Source organism: Diadema antillarum, unplaced genomic scaffold (assembly GCF_040938485.1).
Source record: "Diadema antillarum isolate AM-2024a unplaced genomic scaffold, OU_Dant_1.0 scf00000167, whole genome shotgun sequence".
Lineage (NCBI taxonomy): Eukaryota > Metazoa > Echinodermata > Echinoidea > Diadematoida > Diadematidae > Diadema > Diadema antillarum.
This window is the reverse complement of record NW_027271056.1, coordinates 140,877-164,127: the sequence shown is the minus strand read 5'-3', so window position 1 is coordinate 164,127 and position 23,251 is coordinate 140,877. Positions and strand designations below refer to the sequence as shown.

At 39.3% G+C, this 23,251-nt stretch overlaps 1 protein-coding gene across 1 annotated transcript in view; it reads left to right on the top strand.

The window, feature by feature from the left end:
• Positions 1-23,251, top strand: part of LOC139722559 (uncharacterized) — a 46,306-nt gene that overhangs the window by 4,305 nt on the left and 18,750 nt on the right. Inside the window, exons 2-3 of the mRNA XM_071633849.1 lie at positions 1,293-1,455; positions 21,694-23,020. Coding sequence (XP_071489950.1) covers positions 1,293-1,455; positions 21,694-23,020 — 1,490 coding nt within the window. The remainder of the gene's footprint in view (positions 1-1,292; positions 1,456-21,693; positions 23,021-23,251) is intronic.

The window sequence follows — 23,251 nt, the reverse complement described above, 5'->3', positions numbered from 1 at the left end:
GAATTTGAATGTTATATGCCCTGTTTCCAGTAATTTTGTACGTGACAGTGATACACTGTGCATTTGTAGGTCACAACCACACCAGCTGAATGCAGATTTGATGTGATGGCCATATTACTACAAATAACGTGTACCTTACGCTGGTTTGTGCAAGAGAAAAGAATGCATCTACAATGTATCAAACTTTTGGTCAATAATTCAACATTTACAGTGTACACCCCTTTTAAACTGTCATCATTGCCACAGTTGGAATTTGTTAGCACTCTACAATGGTTTGATGCAATGGAAAGGAGGATATTTGTTATTCTTTTATTTAATTTCAGTAAAAGGAAATTGAGTGGAGATTTTGTGAACAGTTCAATGCAACTTGTGAGGTGATGCAATCCTCATTTCGCCTCTTTGTATGTAACTAATGTCACTGTTTCGTGAAAGTACAAGTGTGTGAAACTGATAACATTCTTGACATTTCTTAAATCATGTCACGTTGGGGTAAAGATAATTGTGTATCTTGTGAAGAAATCTAAGGTAAGGTGTGCGACGTTTCACCTGCTATTGCTGAGCTTCGTCACGTACAATGAGACATAGAATTCCCGTTGTTGGAAGTAGTCTTAAATCATGTTTGATGATTTTGATTTTCTTTCAGTTGCTCTATTGATAGTAAGTCAGCTTTAACAGATGGAGGATTGCTCTCTATATTCTGATTTTTTAAATTTGTAAAATGATTTAGCATATTATTTTCTTTTTTTTTAAGTTATAGTAAGATGAAAGCATAAACCTTCCAGTGATATTTTTGTTTGGTAAGTGCTAACAGAGAAAAGAAAAGAAAGAAGAGATTGCTTGCAGTTTGTATCATAGTGCGTACATCATACACTGTATTAGTTAATGGTACATGGATATTAAAATCTTGTATGTTTTTTTTTTTTTCTTTCTTTTTGCGTCAGCAGTGAAGCTAGTTATTTTTGTCTTGTATAAGATTTCATGGTCAAATCTATATATCAGATTACGGCTGCCTCATAGACCTTGAAAACAAGAGGGCTATATAGGTTAATGCAATTACAATGTACTGGGGACCTGTAATCAACCAAACTTCTAAATCTGAGCTTTCATTTAGTAAAAACATGATGAAGCTCCTATCCTTTGTGAAGAGGACCCCATAAGAGAGGGAGGATGAGTATGCTGACCTGTTCGAGTGTTATTGAAACCCATACTGAGCTCTGAGCCTAGTCCTTCCTGCTTTTCTTCCCACCCCACCCCACCCCACCCGCCCTGTTTCTCTGGGCCCTCTATCTCAGGTCAGGACAGGCTGTGAGTCAGTGCATGCGACTGCTGATCTTCCTGACCAGTGCTCCACGGTGGACAGCGAGCCGCCGTCTGAGATGGAATTCATGCCGTCTGGCTCTGAGCTGATCAACCCATCGCCAGTGGAGACAGAAGACCTGGTTAGGGAACCACTAGGTATGTTCGCATTCATTATCCATCCTGTACAATGTTAAACTTTGTTTGAAGGTCTTTGTAAATGAACCCCCCCCCCCCCATGAAGCCTTCTTTGTTCACTTCACAATGATATCAAAATAGCATGTGTCACAAAACTTATTTCCTCTCCTAGGTAGATGATATAAAAATGAACTACACATTCCTTTTGGGTCTGCAGTACCTCTGTATTCTAAGCAAATTGCACTAAAAAAAATATTTGATATTCATCACTGTTGCATGTGTACAAAATTACAGAATACTGACTGACTATTCATTTAAATGTGAATGTATTTTGGCTAAATGTGAAAGGCATTGTACTTTGATTAATGTGTCATCATACCTGTGAGAAATACACTTTCTGTCTTTTATCAGAATGCAAACTTTTCCAGAATATGGGGGGGGGGATTTTGGAATGGGTTTCCTTACTTGCGACAGGCATATTGTAGAATGCTATTATATGTCTACAGTATACAATAGCAATCCAGAATAATATATTTGCAATGTATGTTTACTTTGCAAGTGCTTGATTGCTGATATGAAATAAAACAACATGTTTGGTGTTGGGCAATGTTCTTTCAGTGGGTTGAACAGGACATGTAGAATGATTAACAAAAAATGACATAAGAAATAGCCTTGATCGTGGGAATACCAGAGGAGCTGCATGTACTTGGAAAAAAGAAGAAGAAGAAGAAGAAGAAGAAGAAGAAGAAGAAGAAGAAGAAGAAGAAGGAAAAAAAAAATCAAAGATATTTTGTGATTTGCCTGGATTATTAGGAGTAAATCCTCAGGATTACTCAGAATTTCTGTTTTGCCCCCAGGTGATATTGAACTTCTCAATTTTCCCAAATTGCCACAGCATAATCAGAATTTCTAGTGGAATATCTGATAATTTCTTTCCCTACACAGTAGATGTTTCGATCAGTAAATTTCTGTTGAAACATATATCTGAATAGATTGACATCTAAATGGGGCAATAAAAACAAAGCTCTATACCTGTAAAGGTAGAGTAACTATGTTCAGGCCTTCACAATTGTGTCCTGATATTGTCTGACTCAAGCGCTTTTAAAGTCTTCTTCTTTGTATAATGAAAAGCCACTGTGTGATGTCCACTGAAAAGTACTCAAAGCTTTAGAGTACACTTTAGAGATGAAAACCGTCACCCAGTCGCTGAGAGTATTATCTCTCTTCAAGTGGCTATGAGTGGGGGCAAGATATGAGGGTTTGCATTAGGTTGCCAAGCATATATGACCGGGATTTTATTTATTTATTTATTTTTTTTTTTTTTGGGGGGGGGGTCAATTACAGTGAGTCGGTTTATTTGCTGAAAAAAGTCAGGTCTAATTGGTATATTTCAGTGTGGCCTCTACTCTATTGGTACCCTGCTTATAATGATTCCAAAATCAATTCTATGTGTTTAGAATGGTGACTGCTGCAAAACCTGTATCTTCAAATGTCTAGCTGCATTTCAACTCGTTGAAGTATTTGTATAGGTCAAGTTTGTGCATTCATTCATTCATTCATTCAAGCGTAGGGCACAGTGTTCCTGGTTGATACCGTTTGCTGACTATTGCTAGTCACCTGGCATGAACCACAAGGGGTCGGCATCATTTGCCCGTTTTCTTGTGAGGGTGGGTATGGGGACCACTTCACCGGGTTGGCATCCTGCTCTTTGCGATGACTGAATGAAGTGGGTTCTTTTACGTGCATGTGTCGTGGCTAACACACACACGGGACCTCCATTTCATGTCCTATCCGAGGGAAAGAGTGTTTTTGCCTCTTACTGGAGGGGACGGAATGCTTACACACAACATTGCTCATGGGCAGTGAGACTCGTGAATTGAGCCCAGTACTCTTGGACGTGCATTTATTTTGTGCAACACTCACCCTGGACAGCAGTTGTACAGTATATACTGACCATGGTACCTATGATTGATCAGGGCATACATTTACTGTATGCCCTGATCAATCATAGGTACCATTTGTATTAAAGGGGCATAGTCCCGGTAGTGTAGAGGGCGCTGTTGATGATACTGCCGATCACTGTTAGCATTGATACGAAGATTACCGAAGTTGAGCTGTCATCAAGAGTAGAGTGCGTAGGTGTTGCTAAGTAACGTTACCTTCGTTGTCTTCTCTGCGCATCGCGCAGTCTGTAGTAATGCCAGGGTGCGTGCATATGTGCTTGTTATTATGACATCACAAAAGAAGTTTACTAAAGCTGTCATCCCCGTCAGCCGAATCATGAGCCGAACTCTGATCGGACCACTGACTACAGTGGATCGGACTTCTTCGGACTCGGGGAAGTGGGCCAAAGCGTAAGCGCTAAAGAGGAGTCGATAGCGTAGGTCTCTATAGGAAACTTGCGCCGTGCGCCCGCGTACGCATTTGACTAAAACACCGGGACCATGCACCTTTAAAACACAGGTCCAGGACTCTCTGTGAGCAAAATTGCATGTACTGTACAGTGCCTGATGAGGTTGATTGTCATTGCACCCAGTCAGTACAGAACTTGAAGCTGGCACAATGTGGTGCAAGTACAATGTAATATGAGAAAATTCAAGTTTTCGGAATAAAGATTACATTTTTTACGCCAGGTTAATATTTCTATTCGGTGGACCCGTCTAGCAAATCAAAGTGTGATCCATTTTCAATGTGAGTTTGTGACACTGAAGGGCAGTGATCCATAGGAGTATTTACAAAATTTAAATGCAAAGTGCATTATTATATACAGATGGTCAGTGTACAATTTACTTCTTGCTTTTATGGTACCAATGCAAATTCCCTGTGTGTTATCGTGTGCAACTCACTCACAGCCATGTATGTCTCGCACAGTGTATCATGCAAGCTGGAAGCCTTCCCCCGCCCCCCTTTTTTTGTTCATGTTGTTGCTTTCTGGGTTTGCATCATTGGCTCCACGATTTTACGTGTGATCTCTGTCTTTAAAATACAGAAGGAAATGATTGCTTTCGAAGGGTTGAAGATGGCCCGGGGCGTTTAGGTGCTGTTTCTATTTCAGAGATCATCTGTTTTGCAAACCAAGGATGTGTGACAAAAATCCCCTTTTGAACAGTATTATTACACTGTGATTTCTGATTCTTTTGTTATGCAACTGACATGAAAACCAAGAAAGACATAAATTTAAAAAAAAAAGTCTACCATACAGCTATTTTCGTGTCACTTTATTGCATGCTGTGAAAGAAAATGAATATTCTTTTAAGTATAAATGATAATGCTTTAGATATGCCTCCGATATCCATGCAAGTGTGACTCTCCATCTTCCATGAAACCATAACCTCAGGCTGTTTTTTAGTGCTGTTTCCACTTAGAAACTTGCCAGCAGTGTGTGGATGGCTCGTGTAGGACCTGCACTGTAAACAGTGCCTGTTGGCTGGAAAGCTCATACTGAGCACTTTATTATTTAAATTATAAATAACAATTTCATTATCATAGTATATATATGCAATGTAGAATATTGAATAGAGAATGCACACATTGGTCGTAGACTCTTTCTTATTTTCAAATGAAACCTTTAATACGGGTAACTGATGAAAGTCAAACTTTAATGCTAAGCTACTTCATTAGTGTACCTTGTGTATATGTCTGATCAGCTGGGAATTTGGTATGAACCATTGATACTAGTTTTGCACAATGATTAATAGTTTCCTACTATTCGTTGGCATCCTGATCCTACATGTAGCTGCATTGTGTATGATCATTTTGGAGGGATGTCTTCTAGCATTTGAGCCACAAACTATTTGTTTTCTTCGTATACTACCAGTAGTCGTTTATTCATGGATATTGCTGTTCTATTAGACTTCTTCTTGTGTGGCTTAGAGTCCAATAAAAGTTGCAAGAAGTTTTAGTTTTTAGATGGTGCAACAATTTTGTTTATTTCTGTACACGGTTTCTCTTGAATTGAATGTTGCATTTAGATCAAATCTTAGCATCTGAACTAAATTAAAAGATTTTTGTTTGTTTGTGTTTTTGTTTTTGTTGTTGTTGCTGTTGGGTTTTTTTTTCAGGTAGAAGTACAGTAGGGGAGATGTGCCACATTGCTAAGAGATTTGGGGAGATTTAAAGATCCAGTAGCATGAAGAGAAAAGGTTTGCTCCATTGAATTAACCTTCATTTGCTGCCCACTGGGGTACATTCAAATAAAAACTGACGGCTAATGCAGCCTGCATGTCCGTTAATAGTAAATGATGCACATATAGGCCTACATACAGCTATGTGTGTTCAAAACTTACGCTCATCGGTAACATTCGCCTCCAATCGAGATTTCTTCAACTGTGTGTACAAGTGTACCTGAGAGAGATCAGTGATGGAGCTACACACAGTTCGTTATGGGGATTCTCGATAAATCGGACCAGTCTTGCCATTGCATGAATCACCATGCCATTGGGTCTTTAAGGGGGAAAATGATTTGTGAGGCTTTCCAGAATAATAATTCTTTCTTCCAGGAAGTCTGCAGTCCCTCCTGTAGTGAAGGGTTAATATCAAACACAAGACGAGGACATATCTTGGAACTTCTTCTTAGCCAGACTCTCTAGAACTACAGTGTATTCATGGAGATGCAGTGCTGCTATAGTAAACCACAGAATAGCAGTTGTGACCTCCATATCTGATATGTATTCTAATTTCTTTCTTCTTTTTTTTCCTTGTTTTTTTTAGTCAGTTTTTGATTGGCAATGAAGGTTTCAATATGTGGGAAATTAGTTGTATTTTTAAGAATTTGTATGTACATGTATAATGTGCTCTATGCTGTCACAAACAATAGCTTAACATAATATGTTCCACACAATCTTTGCACACATACAACCTGTAGATATTGTGCTAGTTCTGTCATGACAAGGGAAAAGCTTTAGGACCTACGTTTGACAATAGATTGGATAAATATGTGAAAACAAAACAAAACACAAACACATAGCTTCACCTACTACGTATGTTGAATGCATGTTTGTGTCAGTACAGTATGTAAGTAGCGGCACACAAACATGGTCTTCAGCACATTTCGTTGCCAAGTATTCTTTTTTTCTCTCTCTCCATGGGACTTGCAAGGATCGATAAGAATTAAGATTTGTGTTTTCAGCAATGCCAAGTCAGTTGCCTTGAAGTATAGGTATTCATTGCCTCAACATTGCATGATGTGACTGCACAAATGAAGAAAAATCACTGAATATTTGATTTTCTTAATGTGACCATTATCAAATAGCAAGTCACAGGTGTATTAGATTCTGTCTACATTGCACAGATTATAGGTGTTTATTGATATTTTTCATTTTTTTTCCTTGAGTATAGTAATTGTTACTGTGGGTCTCCACTGGGACTGATACAGCCATAAATTTATGAAAATTGTCTCATGATTTTTATCAGTACATCATTGATATTCACTTTACTTAATATATCAAGATACCACTATCTTTGTTGTTGTTTTTTGTCATTATATTTTTTCTGCCCATATGACGCATCATATTTACCACTGGCAACCGTACAGCATGAGATCTGGATGTAACTATGTGAGGTTTGCAGACACGCTGTAGACTAGAACTTTACATACAGTTGAACCTCTCGTATCCGGACAAGTCGGGACCGGCTCATCCGGATAAGGGATTTGGCCGGAATACGGGAGACTCAATGCTTTTATATACATGTACATATACATACACACGTACTGATGTAGCCCATTGTAGTACCACATGTAGTAATGTGTATACTGCAACCTTTTCATTGTTACATTTGGGGATGTTTCGGGATGTTGAAATGTCTGAAGGTAAGCAATTTGGAAGGAAATTTGATGCAATGTATGTTAATCATATTGGAAATAATATGTAATTCATGTGTGTTTGGGTAGGAGCTCTCAAGGAGTTGGGAATCCCCCTTTCTTCCCGTAATTATTTTTAAAAAAATCACGGCGAGATTGCGTCCGGATAATAGAGAGATCCGGATAAAGGGAGGCCGGATAATAGAGGTTCAACTGTATTTGATTATGGGCTTCATGTACATACATGGGTGTATGAAGTTTATGTGGTAGATGTCCTTGGTAATGCAAAATGAGAAGTGGATAATCAGCTACACTGTATAAATAGAAAGTTCAGAATGTTTATTTAAAAGACTATCACTAGAGTGGAGAGTACGTGTACGGTACTTCATGTACATTTGTATGTGGTTGAAGTACAAAGTGTAACTGTGCCTCTCAATCCAAGGGAGGTAGGCCTAATGTAATGAATTGTCGCACACTATTGTCAATGCAGTTGATGTGCAATATTGTATGATACATGTGCAGGGCGTACATGCTTGTATATGTTTGCATACCATACACTGTATGTGTGCAAGCACTGGCACACTGGTACCTAAAAAGTGAAGGTACGATACAAAGTGTATGTTTGGCCATGTACAAATGCAGCTCAGTCCCCCCCCCCCCCCCCCCCCCCCCCCAACTCAAAAGCTGGAGAGTCCTTTCCCATGCAAGCTTCCCGTTTGGGGCCACTCTGGATTTTGTGAGCTATTTTGTAAACTGCCATCAATTTAACCCTTTTTACTATACTGTATATCATCCCCCCCCCCCCCCCCTCCATTTCCACTTCCATGCCTTTGCAGTTGTGGAAATTCAATTTTGTATTGGGGTCACCAAATTTTGCCAGTGCCCTGGGTTTGTCGCTGCTTTTCCTTGATGTGGTAGGTGATATCAGTGGTGAGGCAAGCAGGGAGAGGATGCCAGTATTCTACAGGGAAGGAGTAAGGTGCCATGCGATCCTTAGTCTCGTCTTACAGACTTCGAGGGCCATCATATCGTCATCAGTAAGTGATGGTTAAAGGGATGGTATAGTTCAGGCAGCTGTAATCTTTCTGTGCCAGTTCACGGTGCAATACAGGATTGTACACATGCTGGACAGGTGAACTGGTTTTGATAATAGGGACTTTATGATTTCATGTCCTGGATGTGGATGCTGACATCATGACGTCATTTTAAGGAAAGTCCTGCGTATGCTCCAAGTTCTCCACCACGTCCAATGCCACAAATGTTACAATCAGTGGTCAATAAAATGTAGCTATGATTTGTACATTTTCGCCAAATGTTATTTACAGTGTAGCAGGAACTAGATCTGAAAACCGTGTTATTTTTTGTGATGGATAGCATACAAGTAAATGAAGTGGGAAGTCATTTCCACACCTGTGCAGGGAAGGGCTAAAGGTAGAAACCAGGGATCATTGTAAATATCACTGAACTCCATCAAAAGGTACTGTAGATGAATGGCCTTGTATTGTGTTGTATACCTTGTACAGACCTGGAATAGTTGCCTGAGAGTCCCAGTCATCTGCACCCTGCAGCTAAATTGCTCCAGTTCAATTCTGAATCGAAAAAATAAAAGGATTTAACGCTGTATCTCTGACCTCTACTTTAAAATGTGTCAAGGGCAACAGTTCTCAAAAAAAGAAAAAAAATAGGCCAATGGATATGCATTCAAAAGGTCACCCAATGCACTTGATAAAATTGAATAAACTTTTATCTCTTGTCGTGATGAATTATCCATGCAAGCGACTGTAGAAAGGTCCTGTTTTGAAGCAAAGAGGCGGAAGTGGGAATGGTAAGGACCCCTTGCTGTCACTATCGTGTAATTTTGTCATTTTGGGAAAGACATCGAACAGACATGAGATTTGACAAGGGCAAATTGGTCAACAACAGCATTGTTGTGTCCCACGTACATGTAGGAATCATACATGTATGGGGTTGGTTCTATGTTTGGTATACATTGTGTATAGCTCACTTCTTGTCTGAGCTAAGCCTAACACAAATTGATATTATTCACAAGCATTTTTCATGCATGGCGATACTGGTTGTACATCATTTCATGGGTGCAGTTTTTTTTTTACATACATTTTTGTATTTGTGTACAGATGAGTGTATTGTGTTACACTGAATATTCAGTTTCGTATTGTCTTTATCAAATCATGTGAGATGTGTATACGGTGTACATATTTTGAACTGTACTTGTACAAATTTTGTATTTTACTTATAATGATTGATCTCCTCAATACCTTGAGTGGAAAGAAGCCATTGGCAGTTACACATTTTGTGCTGTAGTATCCTTTTTTTTTTTTTTTTTCACTGCTGTACCAGTATGTATTTAAAGAAACCAGGCCAGAATGGATGAGCAAATATTTTGTAGTGCTATCTTTGTTTTTGTCGGAGATCCTATTCTTAATTGCTGTCATGCCATCTTGTATTACAAATGATATGAGTAGATAGATTTTCAGAGCCACAGAAGTGTAAGTGTATGAACGGTCTCTGCACTGAAGAATAGGACTGTAGGTCACGTCATGCTTTAATACAACTTTTGGCTGAAATGGGGTCAGATTATGCATACAAGTGTGTGGGCAGGATCTAGGTCACAAAAGTGGTGGATATGATGGTGGCCTGCATTATTTCTTATAGTGCATTTCGCTGAATTATCACTTCAGAGGCGACAGGCACACTATGCCTGTGGCTGGACAATTATGCAGCACGGTCAACAGTGTAGTTCACACTGCGGGTCATGGGTGGAGGCAACAACACACCACTGCAGTTTGTCAGTGAGCAGCGCATTCGAAATAATGGGTGCTCTGTAGATGGGTATGCTGTACACTTCACGGTTTGTGGCTGTGTCAGTGTTGGACCAGATGCAAATTTGCAGTACAGAGTATGCAATGGACAGGTACAGCTGTACGCTGTAGTTTCCTGTGGGGGATATCCAAATGTTTTCATAGTGTGCAGATAAAAATGTTTGTAACCAACAGCCTTAAAGTGACTGTATGCATATTTTTGTACATGAAAAAAGTCTCATATGTAGTATACCACAGCACTGCAGATTGCAGGAAGACAGTAGATATAACATAGAAAGACACAAGTGACTGTAGCTAGCATTCTTACAATACACGCTTGTACAAAGGTATAGGTACATATATACAATTGTATTGTACAACTGCATATTCTACAAACTGTTGTATTCTGCAAGTACAGTAGTCTGTTTTCTCTATTTGAAATATGATCTTCTTTTGGTGTCTCAGTATTCAAGAGTACACTGTTTGGAAAAGCCATATCTTTGATTTAAATAATAATGATTTAAAAAAAAAAGAAATTAGTCCCAAACAGTTTCATCAATGTTGAATTTTTTTTGATAAGGTTCACTGACACATGATTTGTCTGCACCCACATCCATTGTAATGTGGTCTGAGAATGTATGACTTTTATCTATAGATACATCACATATTCTTACTGTGCATTGTATTTTGCTGCACCTGTTTGGTGAACATTTCTAAAGTTTGAGTTTTTAATGCTAGTTGTAATGAAATGGGGAAAAAAAATCATATTTACATGTATGTAGAGGTATTAAAATTGAAAAATCAACCTGTGCACTGAATGTACATGTAGAGCATCACAATTTGAAAGCAATTCATTCTGTGAATATGATATTAAACCTGTACATTATATTTTGATTTTTGAAAGTTTGGAAATACTTTTTTTTTACCCTTTTATATATCGTTCATGGCATGGATTTATAACACAGCTTTCCCTTCAATTTGCACATAATTAGGACAGAGGAAGTCTTTCATCAACATAATCTTTCAGCGCTGCCTTTAAAGTGCACTCACAAGGAAAATCAGCATTATGATTGCATTTAAGAGTATTTTCACACAATGCAGAGTTTATGAGGATTGCTCAAAGTTTGCTGATCATTCTAAATCTTGTTGGTAATTGAATATAATGACGGAGAAGCTTTTTTTTTCTGGAAAGGAGTAATAAAGACAATATTCCAGAAGAAAATAAACAATTGCATCATACACTTTTGTGTCATCTGTAGCGAGCAGGAAGCCATACTTTGCGCTGCTTTCATTTTCTTTGTTCTGAGACATGCTGATGACAAATCATCTGGAATGTACATGGCAGTATTACAGTGTTCAAACTTATAGATTAAAGTGTGATTGAATGTTTACAAACTACTTTAAATAGTTTTCTGAGTTTTAGACAAGCAAATTCTTTGAAAAGTTATTTTTTTATACAAGTGATACATTTTAGCACCTCTTATGAGGAAATCCCTTTTTGTACACAACTATTCTGTTAGAATTGTTTGTTTTGCGTACATAACTGTTTAGTTCACAATTGTATAACATTTTAGGAAGAAGTGGGACTTAAAACAACAATTTTATTTAATAGTGGTTAGATTTGCTATTGAGAATGGCAATGACAGAATGAGAAATTAAATATTTCCCCTTTTCAGGAAAAAAAAAATTAAAGGACAAGTTCACCTTCATAAACATAAGGATTGAGAGAATGTAGCAATATTAGTAGAACACATCATTGAAAGTTTGAGGAAAATCAGACAATCCGTTCAAAAGTTATGAATTTTTGAAGTTTTTGTGCAGTACCCGCTGGATGAGAAGACTACTGCAGTGTATGAATAACTTAGATGTCACATGCGTACAACAATATAAGGAAAATATGAAGAGAATTTCACAAAATTCCATCTTTTGAAAAAAGTACACATTCCCCTGACTCGTTACCGATAAATGTTATGGGTAATATTATTCCCCCTGCCTTTAGAAAGAGGCAAGTCAATTGCTCTTTTATTATGCGAAAAAAATGAAAATATGTTGAATTTTCTTTTATATTTTCTTTATACTGTTGTACGCATATGACTCACAAGCTGTAGTAGTCTCCTCATCCAGCGGTTCCAACACAAAAATAAAAAAAATTCATAACTTTTGCATCGATTGTCCAATTTTCCTCAAACTTTCACTGATGTGTTCTACTAATATTGTTGCATTTTCTCAATCCTTATGTTTATGAAGGTGAACTTGTCCTTTAATGACTTCCCTCCTTTAACACAAGTTACTACACATTTAAAGTTTATGGTGGCAATGGTTTCAGGAGTTGTTGGACCTTTTCACAAATACAGTCAGCATGCGAAATTTGTAAAAACAGAACAAAGCTGAAATACTCGTACACAATGTACAGCAGGCTTTCACATGTGTTGTACACAATAAATAGCAGCAGCACATCATATACAGTATCACACATACGATTGAAGAGTTTTAGTGTCATGTATTGAAATGTGAATTTTAATTTCCTCTTCTGCAACAGGACAATGTGATTTCCACTCATTTTAGACTAATTAGAGTGAAATGAAGGTTGCTTTCAATTGTACTTGTTAACTTTCAGCTAGCAGTGCTACAATTATGCTCTCAAACTTTTTTTTTCCCGGATCGATGCGCTTAGAAACATCAGTATTAAGCGCTATATAAATGTTATTCATTATCATTATCAAACTGACCACTGATCTCTGCATTTTGCAGAGATGCCAAATCTTTTTTTCTTTTTCTTTTTTGGCAGTATTTTGTACTGGGCAATTCCGCAGTTAGGTGGACATGACATGGATAAAAGAAATGTGCCTCTTTATCTTACTCTTTAATCTAGGTATCAACTATGCCATGGATGTTCACCAATCATTAAGGTCTTTCTAATTCAGTAGATTTTATCTTTCGTATTGATTGATTTCGCGAGATCTAAAACCATCATTAAAAATGTACATGTGGGACTGGGGATGCTGAAATTTACTTAAATGCACATTACAGTGGGTTCCTTTGAAATTTTTTTCCTCAAAGTTTTGCTAAAGGGTAAAAGATAAATACATTTAAATACTCCAGAAGTCATGTGACATTTTGTCAATTACAAAAGGGTGAAATGACCTGCGGAATTACTCCGGACAAATGTAACGTTACTAACCATAACGTTACTAACCATGCTTTTGGGGGTCTAGCTAAGAAATTATTGGTCGAACTGCTAAAAAACATTGTGTGAACATTTGTCATGATGCAATAATTGAAATTAATGCAATGCTTTGTTTGAAGTAACTTGAATTTTTGCACACTTTTTGTTACAAGACATCAATTTTTTTGTCATGTCCTTTTTTCGTAACGTTACTAACCAGCCCTTTAAGTTGCCATAGCAATGCTATTATTTCTCGGATTGTATTCATTCTTTTCTGTATCATAAACCTGGGAAAGATGAACATGTTTTTGACATAATTTTGGCTTGAAATGAATAAATGGTAATTTAGTAGTAAAAACAAATATCTAAATTTGTTCAAATGTAACGTTACTAACCGCGGAATTGCCCTGTACTGTTTTTTTTTTTTTGCCCAAAATACCAAAAATCTCATGATAATTTTTCCCCCAAAAATGGTATTACTACACATGCCTCTTTGCAGGAAAGGTCAACATACTTTTCTCCTCCAAAATATGGCCTTTTTAGCCATCAGACTACTGCAGTGCTCTTTTTCACGGTTGGTATGCCAGTTTGCTATAGAGCAGGAAGAAAAGACATTAGAATGAGAGGAGAGAGATCCCCCTGTGCGCACAAAGCAGAAATGTGTCATCAATTCAATGCATTATGCATTGAAGTCTCACAAATAAGAAGCTTGGCCTGTTTAAGCCTCTCAGCCCCTCAGTCTCGAGATATTTAATAGCACTTATTACACAGACAAGTTTGACTTGGCAGCATCAAGGGGATTTTTTTTATGAATCCCCAAATGTAGTGCTCAAATGTGTTGTTAGGGCAACCACACACTCACACACATACACACTCACACACACTCCATACCAGCATGATATTCCAGTGGCCGTATTGTCTTCTTTTTTTTTTCTTTTTTTTTTAAAGAAAATTGATCATTGAAGTGCTGGTTAGGGACTTTTTCTGCTCAACAGAGAGAAGCTGCCATACTATGATTAGTTGAAATGGGAATTTTATAACTGAGTTTGTTATAATGGGACTACAGTGTACACTCTGCTACATGCAAAATCTTTTGGAATGCGTGGTCTAACAACACAACTTTCTTTTCCTATGTTAGAGATTTTCACATTTTTAATTTTTTATGCCTTCATCATGAAAGTGTCGCCTGAGGCATTGTTTTCAAGTTGTCTGTCCTTCCGTCCATTCGTCATCAATTTTGTGGAGAGTGTAACTAAAAAAATGTTGGAGGTATCCTAATGAAACTTAGCATGTAGGAGTGTGTGAAGTTGTATCGATCAACTTTTGGGTGCACATGCTCAAGGTCAAAGGTCAAGGTCAAATGCTTGAAATTGCACTACTCCCCCCCCCCCCCCAATCTATGAAATGCCTGAAGGTATTTTCTTCAAACTTAGTGTATTAATGTACTAAAAGATTCTCTAGATAGAGTTTTGGGTCACGAGGTCAAAGGTCAAGTGAATGTGTTAAATTTTTACTTTTTTTTTCCATATTTTGGAAATGGTTCAAGGTGTCTTCATGGAACTTAATGCATGTACTGACTGTCAGTGATTATCTAAGGAGTTTGGGGGTCATTGAGTCAAAGGTCAGGAGTAAAAGGTCAGAAGTCAAATGTCAAGGTCAACTCCTCAAAATTTCACTTTTTCCCTCATATGTATTTATGCCTGCAAGATTGTTTCTTGAAACATAGTGTGATACATGTATTATCAAATAGAGATTCTCTGGGAAGTTTTTTTGCCAAGAAGGTCAAAGGTCAAGTGAAAGTGTTATGAATTTCACTTTTCATCCACATCTCGGAAGTGGCACAAAGTGTCATCATGAAACTTAGTACATCTATGCTTGTTTTGTCTGACAGTGATTCTCTTGGGAATTTTAGCATCATAAGGTCAATTTCCAAGTGCAGAGGCTGGGTTAAAATGCTAACAATTTACTATTTAATGCTGAAATTACACTTTTTCTCCATACTTTGAAAATTACTTAGTGCATAAACTTGTAAACGGGTCAGAAGTCAAGTAAAAGTCCTGAAATCCCCAAGTACATAATCTCTTAGAAAATACATGTAATATCCATTCATCTAATTAAACCTACATGTTGTAGGTATCTAGTTCAAGGAAAGTCATAACTGCAAGCAGGTTTTTTTTTTTTCTTCTTCTTCTTCTTTTTCTTCGTCTTGGTGACAAAGGGGAAGATTGGATATAATTTGCTCATTTGATCTACTTCTCCAGTGTAGGTTTCTGGTAGTCACCAAATACCTTTAATGTCAAGTGTGCGAATGCACATTGCATGTACATCATATTGTACCATGGTGTGAATTATGCATGAATTCCTAATAAACACTCTGTGCATGAAATTCTTGTTTTGATCAGAGGAGATTGAATGATGATTCTGTTTTTCAAGGAATGATAACGGGAACTCACTAAACAAGAAATTTGAAATAAGTTTTACGCAAACATAGAAACGCTTATGAAGAAAGACGGAAAAGAAAGGGTGAGGGGAACACCCAGGTACAGCTAAGCATTTAAAACTGATTTGCCCAAAGTATAAAGGTCTGTCCTCAAATGTGCTACAGCTTAGCTGGAGAACAAAGTGTGAAAAGGGAAGTGACTGATTCTCAGTCAGATTTGAGTGGTTGTGGACTTGAATCCCTGCCAGTAGGACAGGGGGTACTTGAACTTACCATGGACTGAAGGGGTACTTGGACTTACTATGGACTGGTTAGTGATTCGTGTGATGCAATACAATGTTTCTGTGATAGGTGGGGGTAATTTGGACAAACCACTGGTAGGTTGGTACAGTGGTACACCACAGTATGTATGCTCTGGCATTCAATGCACTGTGTAGACAAACACTTTGCGTGCATTTTACTGCGTGTAATACATCACCTGTCATCCATGGTTTATGCCAAAATTGCTGGGGCGGTCCCTTTTGGACTTCTGAACTCTACTGCGATAATAATTCTGATTGCAGCCAAGCACATTGTGGTACTTTCACAATTAGGTATTTGCTCCCTGTTAAAAAAGAGTTCCTTGATGCCACCATCTACAGAGGACCACACGTTCTAAAGCGAAACTTTCCAGTTTCGTGTGGATGAGCACTCCCTACCAGGTGGTCTTTCCCAGTGGATTGATTTCAGGCCTCTTGCCTCTGTTACCCCATTTATACTGCAGCCCAAATTTTGTGCTTCCTTGAACTAATTCAAAAGCTATTTGAAAAAACAAACAAGCAAACAAACAAACAAACAAACACCGAACACTGGACCATTTATACTGCTCAGGCTGCCTGCTCAGATTCGCCCAAGCAGGCCCCAACTGGCTCTGTTGTCATGGTAACTGCCGTACAAGCTTTTGATTCATATGTTCGCGCATAATCATATTGAGCTTTGTTGGCTCATAGGTGGCCACATGGGCTGGTTCGTTACATTATCAGGCGATGACCCGCAGTGATTGCCGGTAACATCAGTGTTGGCAAAAAGCGGCTTCTCCCAGATCTCCCATGCATGGGCTGTTCTGCCTCTTTGTATCATTTATATGCTGCATGAATGCAAACCAATTATGCTTTGTGTGTTCCAGAAGCTGGGGCACCCCCACATTTTTTAGCACCATGACATTGAGCAGTTTCACTTGATCCACCACCTGGGGCCAACCCTGTCTGATACATGTATTCTGTGTGTGAATGGAGAGCTGGGGCCGCCCTGACAATTTAGCAAACTTCCGATAAGCTGTGCACCAAATTTTCTATTTTTTCCCCTTCCTCTCCACTTCTATAGGGCATAGAGTATTGTTTGCTTTAATAGTCCCACATAGTAAAAAGTATTTCCTGCCCGTAGTACACCATGCATCAGTCCGTTCAAAATGTGTCATATTTACTAATAGTTTTAGTCTAAAGATGGATTGACAAATGATAAGTATTATGATTTGATACAATATGAATTGGATTTTTTTTTTCTTCTTCTTCAGTGAGGCATGACAGTCTGTACATAAAAATCTTTATGTGGAACTCGCATGAACATTGAGGAGCTGCTTGGCCAAGTTGGAGAGATGTGAAGAAATATTTCAAATGCCAGTTTAATAGCGTAAAATGGACATAATTTGAATTGAATGTTAGCCAGCAATTTGTACAGAGACTGAGAGAATGTAGACATTTAAATGTTAGTTGAAGTATTGGTCAGTAGACAAGGAAATAAGTAGGCACAGCGGAACAACTTAGTTTCACAGCAACTAGGTCTCATTGCAGGGCAAGAGTGTGAAAAAGATGTTCGTAAAATGTAAGACCAGAGTGCTCTTTGAGATTCTGGGCTGTTCCACTCCTTGGAGCTGAGTGTCAATCAAATGCCAGCAATACTTGTAATTTCTGTTTTTGAGGCTAGGCATGCCTCACAAGTGGGATACACTCCTGCAGAAGGCACACACACCCTGTTTGAATGTGGTCTTGTAAGTGCACTGCATGGTTATAACTAATGGAGTATGTATGAGGGAGATTACCAACTCACAATTATTCCCGTATACAGGAGCCATGTGGAGGCATAGGTCATAATCTGCCATTTACACAGCCTGGCAGAACTCCAGGAATTATGTGGATGTTTCCTTTGATGCTGTGATAGTAATGTAATTTGAGGCCTTGTTTCTTTTTTTTCCCCTTTTTTTCAAGTGATTTATCAGTTTTCTAGCATTACAGGAAAACAAAATGTTAGTGCAACCAGATGTATACTGGTATTCAAAAAGGTTTTATTCTGGAAAATACATTTGCATCTCAAATTTGTGTATATACACTATTAATCTATATGATTTTGGTAATCGCATCCAGCATTCCACGATGGCATGAGTTTGCTCTGTTAAGATGCAGTATATCTCTGTAGCCATACATGTAAGTGACACAATTTACCCTGTCATTGATGTTATCGGGTGACCTACCATCTAGTTCCTCAGGGTGACCTGTCTCTGTGGCATTAGCCTTTGTCAAAGACCCTCTCGCTGCAGTGATCACAAGAGGAGAGAGCAGAGGGTTGTTACATTAGACTGGTCAAGCAAGAGCCAAAACCCAGCGATGGGGTCTTTGGTGATCTGTCTGAGTTTTTCAACTTATGCCCTTGACTTACCAAATTTTGCTTTGATTCTGTATGCAAAAGGGAAACAAAGCTTGTTGTCTGGAAATATCCAACTTCTGTTCAGTCTACACACCCGCAATTTGTGGCCAAATTTAAAGTGGGTCTGCACTGGAAAGAAACATGTCTAGCGCCATCATAAGGCTCATTTTTCTCTGTGGTGCCCAGCATTTCTCCCATAATGCCGAGCGGCGTGCAGCACTTAACCCGTTCCATACTGAATTCTGATATCCTCATAGACTTAACACACAGATCACCAGGTTCCCGTAAACTTAGGGGATGGCCTAGCAGCGCAGCGGCTGGCCTAGCAGCGCAGCGGCTCACTTCAATCCCGCACTATCTTGCGCAGTCCAGTGCATACGTACATATGTATACCATGTACCATAGTACCATGGTACGTACCATTATACATTGTCACTTATCACTTCGCGATCTGTTCAGTGCTTTCAAACACTGTCTTCAACACTCAGATCGTTTATTCTGATCGTTGTGTCGAACTTCAATCTGCGATAATGTCGCGGATACGACTTGGTAAATGCTGGATCCAGTGGGAGGAGATGCGAGCTGCGCTGGTATATAGCGAGTAGGTCATTGGGCTGAGTGAGTGGATTGTCGTGGATCTCTCTCGCGACAAGTAACCCGTTCCCTCGCGATCGGCCGAAAGATCGAGGCCGCGCCGGGCGGGCCGGGCTGGGCTCTCGGTACCCCACCATATTATGCACTGCTTGCGTGTGTTCTCTCGGCTCTGCGCACAGCTGCTGTGAGATCGTGCGCTGACCGGCAGGCAGCAATCAACCACAGTATAAAATAACGACGTAACCACAGAACTAGAGTTCTTTGGATGTAACCCGACCACCGGAAGTTTTGATAGTTGGCGCTCTTTACAAAAAAAGTTCTGGAACCAAAATAATGGCTAGTGCTGACTGGCTTTAAGGGATCCCAAGATTTAGAACTCCTCCAGCTGTATGCCAATAAGATATTTAGAGATATCATACAAAACATATTTTCAATCTTTATGCAATAACAAAGTAGTGATGTGTACGCTTATTTTGATACATTTTCAGGGGGAGGGGGAAAGAAATGAATGACTTACTGCATACATAATTGTATTTGCATACACAACCATAATATGAAAACAGGTTATTTGTATTGCCCAAACAAAGCATATGTAGACAGAAAAATTGCAGTGGGACATGCTGTGTTTGATAGATGTGCGCCTTTCATCCATTGGTGATCTGCGATATGATGTACCACATTATATCTATGGCGTGATTTCATTGCATCATGAGAATTTGTCAAGTGCTATCCGCATGGCAATCTAATGTATGTGACATACATTGTATAACACAGATTTTCTCACTGATATTGTCACACTGTCCATAATCCACCATGCTGCATATCAGCACAAATTGTTTGACAAAAATGCTATGATGTATTCAAATTCACAGATATTTCTGCAAACACTGAAGTTTGAAATATAGTTTATTTTGCTTTTATTTCTTTCCATTGTATTACAATACATTGTAAATCTGTGTAACTAGCATGCTTTTTGCATACCAGGTTATTGTTAGACAGTCATTTAATGAGCCTGTGTTCAGTCTGTATATTAAAAAACAAATCATAAGCAAGCCATGAAGGCTGCATTCCAAAAAAAAAAAAGTTACCAGGCTGAATGCACAGTACATTATACCATTCATTCCATATTAACTTGAACAGTTCTCAAGGCCAAATATAAGAAATTTAAGTAGTCTCTTCCTATTTGCTTTGTTTTGTTTTGGGGTATTTCTTTGTTTAGTTATTATACTGTTTCATCACAGACCATACAAAAGTGTTGCAGTTCAAATTAAAGAGGAATGAACACATGGTTGTTGAAATACACGGTATGATGCAACAGTTCAGCATTTTACTGTACAAGTAGCTTGTGAATGCTCCATGCTCTTCTATATATTACCAGTTGAACAGTAGCCGTACCATAAGGAATTCATGTGTTACTGCTGTTTTAATATTCCCTGCAAAAATGGCCAAGTGTCATTCATGGTAGCATAGTATATAATCTTTTTCTGATACACTTTACTTCACAATGAGTTCCACGGCGGATAGTACGGATGGATAGCGAGTGGAGCTCCGCTGTAAGTGATCACCCCTACGGTGGCGCTCTTCAATAAGCTTCAAAATTTGTGGATTGACCGTTAGAAAACTCCTGAATTCAGTAAATAGTATGCCTACATTTTACGTATTTTAAATTACTTAACATTACTCATACTGATTAAGATTTTCACAGTGGTGATTTTAATCCTTAACTCACACTTTGGAACCTGATACAAAAGGAAAACTTGTACTGAACCAAAGGAAAACTGGCACTTTAAATAGCAGTTTGCATACTGGGATGTGTATGGGTTACTTCTGCCCATTGTCAATGCATGCCACTAGTTACATACATGTAGTTCCAAAGCTCCTCCCTTCCTATGCACAAATAATATGTGCTGTTGAAATGTTTTGTATAATGTGTGCAGGGCTTGCTGTTAAAGGGTGGGGGAGGGTCCATTCAGCTCCTGGAATGAAAAAAAAAAATGCTATGTAATCATTCTTGGTTTCAATATGGTCATTTCATTCCCCATACTGTGTGAGTTTGTCATGATAATTGAGTTTGTCATGATAATTGAGTTTGTGTCATGTCTAAAAATTATGATAGTTCGAAGATAAACAGAAATCAAAGGAGTGGCAACATTTTTTTTTTCATGGTATCATAAATTGCATTTCTTAATGGCTTAGTATGTATTTGCAGTTTGAGTTGAAGCAAGACTGATGCACTCGCATTCTATGAAATCTTGTGCTGTTATATTAAAATCCACGGGGAGTTGCATGTCAAATTTGGTAAAACAAATCCTGCCATTTTGTTTACAATTCAGTACACTGCATTTTGTTTGTTTGTTTTCTCATACTAAGAATCTCATGAATGCATGTATTCTTGTTTACCAAACAAGTACAACATCAAAGAAAAATACATACAAATGTTACATTTTGTATTCTTGTTTACCAAACAAGTACAACAACATCAAAGAAAAATACATATAAATGTTACATTTTGTATTCTTATTGTGATTACCGTCTGGGAATGCTGCCAGATCAACCCATGTGTCATTAATTATTGAAGTTTCGATATGAGAGAAGCAGTGATTGATATGATGATTCACACACTTTGAAGGTAGGGAGTAGTGCACATCCAGTCAGTGTTGTGCTCAGTACTTTGTTGATTTAATGCCTTATGATTCAACTCGCCAATGAATCATTCACATCACCCTTTTCAATCCATTGTTACTTTTGTTTTAACTTGTAGTTTCCCTGAGCAATGAGCCTTGTGTTGGATTCTTCATGGCACCCAACGAGGACGCCGTGGATGTTGTGTCGGTGGAAGCAAACCAAGGCAGCCGATCGCCGTACCATCTACTGGAATTAGAGCAAGCTGCTGAGAATGCCATCAATCGGCAAATGGATGATGGACTTACCTCACCTGTGGAGCTGGCTCCAGGTGCCATAGACCCCGAGCACAGGAACGACCCAATGATCGCTGCCCACGATCCCCACGATTCCCATGATCTGGACTTCAACATGATGCCCATGTCCACACTCCCGCAGAACCCATTCCAGGAAGATGCCCTCTTCTTTGACGTCCCAGCTGATGGCCGCAGCCTGGGTGAGTTCACCCACATGCAGCCAGCCATGAGTGCAAGCGTCAGCCACTGTGCCCTTGGTGATACCCGGAGGAGTCTGAATAGCGGGAAGAAGGGTAGGGACCCAAACTTACCCAGTGAACTCAAGGGAGAGGGGTTGGGCAGGAGGCGAAAGAACAGCAGAGACGGTAAACATGCCAAGCTGAAGAAGGATGCCATGTGGGCACTCAGCCCAGGCAGTAGTGCCAGGACCCCAGAGGGGGAGGAGACCCCCCTCCTCCAATCTAGTCGTGGTGAGTCTGGCTACCATGCACTCTCTCCGACGTTCAGCGTCAGCCAGAACTCTGCTTTTGAGGCGAGGGCAGCCCACTCCTACTCGGATGCCGACAGCACATCCTCGGCTCTGGCCAGCGAGGGCGGGGATGGTAGTGTGGCAAGGCAGCCCACTGCAGAGGGCAAGATTCCCTGCAAGAACTCCTTTGAGGCGAAGGATCCCGGTTGCTTGGACACCTCCGATGTGGAATCCCAGTTCTCGTTCAGCAGTCACGGAGCCACCATTGGCTCTGACACCGTTCGCTCCATGTCGCGCGCTGGGGACGTTACTACAATCGTGGATTCCAGCAGCGAGGAAGACTCGGACATTGATATTGTTACTCTTGATGACCCCATGAACTGTGCAGACTCTCCGGGGTATGGTTACGGGAATGCCTGTATGTCGGACTATGATGCAATAGACCCCAGCCTCCCGAGCACCAGTTTGTTGCTCATGACTCCAACCCGACCGGGGAAGTCTAGCAAGAAGAGGAACTGGTGGGAGGCGGAGACATCTTCAGACGGCGGGAGGTCAGACAAGCCTGGTCCATCCAGGCAGAGATCTGGGTCAAGTAAGGACAATATGGTGGTGGAGCTGCTTTCTCCCTCCAGTGCCAGCAGTAGCGATGACGAAGTAGAGGTCATTGGTCACCTTCGCAAAGATTTCCCATTGTACAAAAGGTAAGTAAGCCATGCCAACCCTTACCCTGTGATAATGAGCGTGTCGTACATGGCAGCTTCCTGTAGAAGTATGACTTCTCTTGTCCATTTCCCTGTATTTCCTCAATGGCATAATTTCTTCAGTCTGCTCCTTCAAGTGTATCTTTTATGTTAATCTGTTTTTGTCTGGCAGTAATGATGTTCATGATTCATAGATGTGTGATCAGTATGTATGTAGAATTTGTGTAGTCT